Source organism: Acanthochromis polyacanthus, chromosome 11 (genome assembly GCF_021347895.1).
Source record: "Acanthochromis polyacanthus isolate Apoly-LR-REF ecotype Palm Island chromosome 11, KAUST_Apoly_ChrSc, whole genome shotgun sequence".
NCBI classification, from domain to species: Eukaryota; Metazoa; Chordata; class Actinopteri; family Pomacentridae; genus Acanthochromis; species Acanthochromis polyacanthus.
Genome location: NC_067123.1, coordinates 32,995,748 through 33,001,923, shown reverse-complemented (window position 1 = coordinate 33,001,923; position 6,176 = coordinate 32,995,748). Strand labels below are relative to the sequence as shown.

General features: G+C 41.7%; 1 protein-coding gene across 1 annotated transcript; it reads left to right on the top strand.

The window, feature by feature from the left end:
* The first annotated feature begins 646 nt into the window (after positions 1-646).
* Positions 647-6,074, top strand: stmnd1 (stathmin domain containing 1). Its single transcript, XM_051956000.1, has 5 exons — positions 647-951; positions 2,908-3,091; positions 3,182-3,321; positions 4,403-4,534; positions 4,746-6,074. Exons 1-5 carry the CDS (start codon positions 883-885, stop codon positions 5,157-5,159), a joined length of 939 nt encoding a protein of 312 aa, XP_051811960.1. The 5' UTR covers positions 647-882; the 3' UTR covers positions 5,160-6,074.
* The last annotated feature ends 102 nt before the right edge of the window (positions 6,075-6,176 follow it).

Genomic DNA, 6,176 nt, shown 5'->3' with positions numbered 1-6,176 from the left:
ATCTTACTATATATGCACTAATGAACAAAAAAACGCATGTTAAAATAAGTTAATATTCATTTTGGGCACTGGGAAAAAAAATTCTGCTCATGGACTTGGCTCAAACTCTAAAGGGTTCATGATACAAAGAAATGAAGTCACCACTGCAAGCACAGACGGAAAGTTTGGGACAAGAGAAAAATGGCATTTTAGAGGCAACTCTAGACTTATTTGGTATTTTAGAAATATTTTCAAACATTTTTTTTCTCATAGTTTTTCTAGATTTGGTCTTCAAAGAGACAGAACAGGCTTACAATTTTTTAGGCTGCCCAGTGCTGATATGTTTTGGTTTTGTTTAAAATAAAGTTTCAAAGGGAGCAAAATGGAAAGAATGGCAAGTAAAGAAAAGGCTCAAATTAGATAAAACTAGAAGGGTGGCGGGAGGGGGCAGATATGGAGAAAAAAAGCAGGGAACATTTTCACAACAGCTGCATGTTTTAGTATTTACATGGACTATTCGAAATTGATGGCTGGGACATAAAATGTTCTCCAATTCTGGAATGACCCGGATATAATATTTATTATTGGTGGTGTTTAGTGTTTCTTGGAGCTACAGGACAATCAGTGTCAGTAAAACCTGTGATAAAGCAGTGTGTGTAGGTGTGTGTTGTGTCCAGGTCGACACCTTCAGCTTGTCCCGTGTGTCACATCTTTAACCGGGTCAGATTTATTGTAGCAACCGTCCCTAGCAACGGCCCCTCTCCATGGCGACGGGCAGCGTCTGAGTGTAGGAATGCGGGGCTACACGGGTCAATATCTTGACTGAAAACACGCCGAGCGGTGATTAATCCCCACTTTTAGGACCTTTATGGACTCTCCTCACCTCGCTGTTCTCAGGTGAAGATGGGATGCGGAAACTCCTCGCAAACGACGGTCCGACCGCTGACGGCCGGAGAGCTGAACGGAGACCAGGTAGTTTCCACAAGCCCTACAGGTCACATAAAACACCTTAGTGGAGGTCAGAACGGGGTTATGTTTTACATTTGTGGTCAAAAATGTGTTCCGGTCGGACTCTGTTCGTGTTTTGAGCCAGAAATTCAGGTAAAACACTGAGGAACAGCAACCAGACGTTACAGGTGTTGCGGTCAAATCTGTGTAGCAGTAAATGTGACGCTGAGGAAGAGCTGACCAAAAACTGCCTGAGTTTAAATACTCACAGTTCTGATATTCATTAGTTTATTCTCTGTGTTTACATTTATTCGCGTATATGTGACAATCTATCTTACTAGCATTAATGGAGAACTGAGTCATTTTGGTTTTAGCAACTGTTAAATAATTAAATAAATCGATAAAAATTACATTTTGGTGGCCATGAACCCTTGAGGTTGCACACTAACTGAAAAGTATTTCTTAAAACTTCACAACACTTAACATATCAAAATAAAGTTACTAATTAAAATAGGTTTATTTCAGAGATGTTGGTAAAGGATAAGCTCATTTTAATTGCCTTACATGCTGTTGTGTTGTTCCGATCCACACCCATGAGTCATACAGTATTAGAGGATAAGACAATATTATTTGTCTTCAAATGTTTTTAGTCTAAAAACTCTTAATCTTCAAAACTACAGTTGTCAGATTAACATCATGAGGTAAAAAATAGATTTTCCTTTGAAATGCAGCAGAGTTCAAGAATAAAGCAGCAGAAATCCTGTTAAAAATATCTCTAAGTTTCACTTCAATCAATATCGATAATTAGTTTAATTCTTCATTAGGTGACAGATTTCCTCTGATCACAGAATACTCTGTGACACCACCACTACCGGGGTTTTTTTTGAGAATCTGTTCAGCTGCGATAATGTGAGAGGATGTCATTTGTAGTGTATTATTATTATTGTTCCTGAGCTACTGTGTTCATGACAATATGCCAGCACACAGGTGACTCCTTGACAACGCCATTCCTGAGATAGTCAAACTCACACACCACATTCAGCCCAGTTTGATCCCAAGTGATCCGAACCAGTAAAATCACAGCCACACTCCTAACGTTTCCTATTTTTTAGTGTAAAAAAGTGCATTCTGAAAATGTTCACATTTAAGGAATTATGTTTTTATAGGACATCATGAACATCCTGAAATTTCTTAAGAAAAATGAGACAAAAAAGTTAAAAGCTACAAAACAATGGACAAACAACAAAAATGAGACAAAAAATGACAAATGCGAGAAACAAAACAACAAAAGACACCAAAAAAGCAAAAACGAGACAAAAAATTCCACAAATGACACAAATGAGACAAAAAATGACAAAAACGTGACAAATAATAGAAGTCAGATGAAAAAGGAAATATATTTCAAAAACAAGACAAAAATGAGACAAACGGCATGAAACAAAACAAAAACAGCGACAAAAAATTGAACAAAAAGGTTTCAAAGCGACATAAAATGGCCAATCGACAAAAACGAGACAAAACATTACATGAATGGCACAAGACAACAAATGACAACACGACAAAAAACACAGGCGAGACAAATAAAACACAAAACAACAAAAACGAGAAACAAAACTACAAACCCATGAGACAAACAACTAAAGTCAGACAGAAAAAGACAAAAACAACCACGACAAAATATTATGAAAATGAGACACAAAGCAACAAAATGACCAACCTAGTATTTTACTTTATGATCAGAACAACTTTTCATGGTCTGGAAATTGTTTTAAATTTATAGTTTTCCAAATTTACAATCTTCAGTTAATGTCTTCTCTGGAATTTTTACAATTTACAAAGTCGTCCCACGGGCTGGATTGGACCCTCTGGAGGGCCGGTTTTGGCCCACGGGCCGCATGTTTGACACCCTTGCTGTACAGAACGATGTCAGGATGCAGTGATGCGTTTTTTTCTGCATTTATTCTGTATCTGTGCTGCCAGGATGAGACTGGAAGTAAAGTCGGTGGTCGTGGAGACTCGGCGGTGTCGAAGGGCACCACAGACAGCGGTGTGGTGATGGAGAACAGAGAGATCCCACATTTACCTGGAGAAGTGTCGACACAACTCCCTCCTCCAACATCTGACACAGTGAGAGACGATGAGGTGAACAGAATCGCACAAGACTGTGAGTACGTCCCCCAACAAGCCGATTAAAACATCCCACTGTAGAGAAAATCCAGTGTTGAAGAGAAGTTTATCTGTTCTGTCGCGCCAGGCTTACTGAGGCGAGACAGTACGGTACAGGAGCGTCCTAAGTCCAGTGAGATCCTGGAGGAGCTGCTGAATCAGGGCATCATCCCAGTGGGGCAGAGCAGAGAGAAGAGCAGCGGGGCTCCAGAGGCCTACAGCATCATGGTGGGTACCTGGTTTAAACAGGTCAATGTAGAGGAGACTAACAGGCCCATTATCTGCTACCTTCTGCAGGTGGAAATTTACTTTGTTAGACCTGAAGGGGTACTGTATGGATACTGTTAGGCTGCCTTATGAGAATACCTTAGATTTTCATTGTTTTGGTATTGTGATCTCACAGGTGCATTGCATTTCATACAACCCCATCTGACCAAGCAAAATAACAAATAACATTTGTGGTCTGTATCCAAATCTCGGGACGCTAGAAAGAAAATCTTGTTCCAAAATCTTGCTTGCGCTATCACCGGTGTTTTGGTGCGAGCTATCGCGCGATTTCGGAACAAGATTTGCTTTCTAGCGTCCTGAGATTTGCTTTCTAGCATCCCGAGATTTGGATACAGACCACAACAAATAGCGATCGCCAAGTAATGTGGAGGTTTTCGTTCACTTCTCATCTCTAGTATGTTGTGGGACACTCATTGAGACTATCCGAGCCGGTCAGTGTGGGAAAAAAGTTGCCCCATATTTTTCGCTAGCTGAGCTGCGAAGCTGCCTGACTGGCTAAATACTGGAGCTATGTCCAAAATTCATTTCTCCATCACTCACATGTATGAAATGACATATGAAAACAGACCCCAGGTTGAAAAAAAACGCAGTTCCCCTTTAAAAATCAGCCGTTTCCAGCTAGAATTTTACATTATCAATGTCTAGACTGTATTTCTAAATAGTTTAATGCTATTTTCACTGAAAAAAACGGCTTTTCTGTTTCTTGTGTTGTATCTGCTCTCAGACGTACGTCGCTTTGGATAAAAGAATCTGCTAAAGGAAATTGTAGAATTGTAGAAACTTCGAATTATGTATTTTTTATACACAGACGTTTTTAGGGATTTAATCAATGTCCAGAAAAGGACTTTAGGCAACAAAGAGTGACGTGAAACTCATGACAGTTGTTAGTATAAAACACAAGACTGAATAAAAGTGGGGAAAAAAACATGACCCCCACCTGGCCCTGCAGTATGAACTGTTACTGGAGGATTACATGCTTTAAAGATGTATTATTTTGCGTGTGTGTCTGTGTGTGTCTCAGCTGGATGACAGGGAGGGGGTCAGACGACGGCCTCCTGCCAGACTGGAATCTCTGAAGGCCAAAAAGGCTCAAAGTCTCCACAGCAGAGAGGAGATTGATGAGAAGATGAGGCTCGCTGAGGAGAGACGCAAGGTACCGTGTGTGTCTGTGTCTGTGTCTGTGTCTGTCTGTGTCTGTGTCTGTGTCTGTGTCTGTGTCTGTGTCTGTGTCTGTCTGTGTCTGTGTCTGTGTCTGTGTCTGTGTCTGTGTCTGTCTGTGTCTGTGTCTGTGTCAAAGTGCCTTTCTCCCCCTCACCGTTAATCTCACCTTTCCCTCCCACACGGTCCCCTCCTTAACCTTTCAGTCTAGGGAAGACAAACTCAAGACACGTTTAAGGACCAAGTCGGCTCGTGTTCGTGGCCCTGCTCCCATCTCCAGCGTGGGGGAGGATGAAGACGCATCCTTCACCCCTGTGGAGCCTCTAAGGTCACCTCTCATCCCTGATGCAGCTCCAACTCCGCCTCATGAAAGCCAGATTGAACGTGAAGCAGCAGAAGGGGGAGAGTGGGTGAGACAGGCTGGAAGTGATGGCAGGGATGAAAGGAGGGGAGAGGGGGGAGGAGAGAGGGGAGATAACAGAGCCGAAGGTGCTGAGAGGGGAAGTGAGGAGTTGACCCAGGTGGAGGAGCTCACAGCGGGTCAGCTTCTCTCAGCCTCAGGGGAACTGGAGAGTGATTCTAGCTTTCAACACGTAGAGGACAAAGACGAAATATTTTAAATTACTACACAAATGAGCCATTAGTCTGCACAAGGAGGACAGCAAAGAAATAATTCATTTTGTACAAGGCTTTAAAACCTGTAAAAAATGTAGGAGAAATGTAAAAATGTAAATTTCTGGGTGAGAAATTGCCTCACAGCGGTAGCTAGAATGTGAGTTATTTGTTTTCAGGAGTAGAATTAGCCTATAAATTGTTCGATTAATAAGCTCAGCAATAAGCACAAAGGAATGCGAGGGTTTTATTTTAAACACAATGTGATTTACCTCAGTGACTGCTTTAAAAATAAGATTTTATGCTCTTGCCAACAAATCAAATAGATTTTTGCTTTACACTGTATTGTGAAAAATAGGGCTGCACAGTGGACTAGTGGTTAGCACTTTCGCCTTGCAGCAAGAAGATCCCTGGTTCGAGTCTTGGCCTGAGCCCGGGATCTTTGTGCATGGAGTTTGCATGTTCTCCCTGTGCATGTGTGGGTTTTCTCCGGGTACTCCGGCTTCCTCCCACAGTCCAAAAATATGCTGAGGTTAACTGATGACTCTAAATTGTCCGTAGGTGTGAATGTGAGTGTGATTGTTCGTCTGTATATGTAGCCCTGAGACAGACTGGCGACCTGTCCAGGGTGTCCTCTGACTTCGCCCAAGTCAGCTGGGATAGGCTCCAGCACCCCCCGTGACCCTAGTGAGGATAAAGCGGTGTATAGAGAATGGATGGATGTATTGTGAAAAATAATTCTGCATATGTGGAGGTTGGGCAGTTGTCCTGTTGGACATTAGATGGTGCTGTTTCAGTACTTGTACTGCCGCTAGAAGATGAGCTACATGGACATGCTTTCTGGTGACCTGAGGAAGTGCCTTGAGTGAATAGACACATTTAAAGCTTCTTGTTAATCAATAAAAGTCCCATTTTTCTCAAAATGTTGCTTCTGTGAAAGAAGATTTTGTTGAAGTTGAAGAAAAAACTCAAATATCTGAACTTTTAGATGTGTTTTTTCTAGACTGGGGTTGTGGTTTTTGTGG

What these genes read in the sequence shown, in the direction of transcription:
- stmnd1 (XM_051956000.1), top strand. Translation starts at nt 883, where the DNA reads ATGGGATGCGGAAACTCCTCGCAAACGACGGTCCGACCGCTGACGGCC. An exon ending in GAGAGCTGAACGGAGACCAG is followed by an intron (nt 952 to 2,907) that starts GTAGTTTCCACA and finishes CTGTGCTGCCAG; the next exon opens with GATGAGACTGGAAGTAAAGT. An exon ending in CAGAGGCCTACAGCATCATG is followed by an intron (nt 3,322 to 4,402) that starts GTGGGTACCTGG and finishes TGTGTGTCTCAG; the next exon opens with CTGGATGACAGGGAGGGGGT.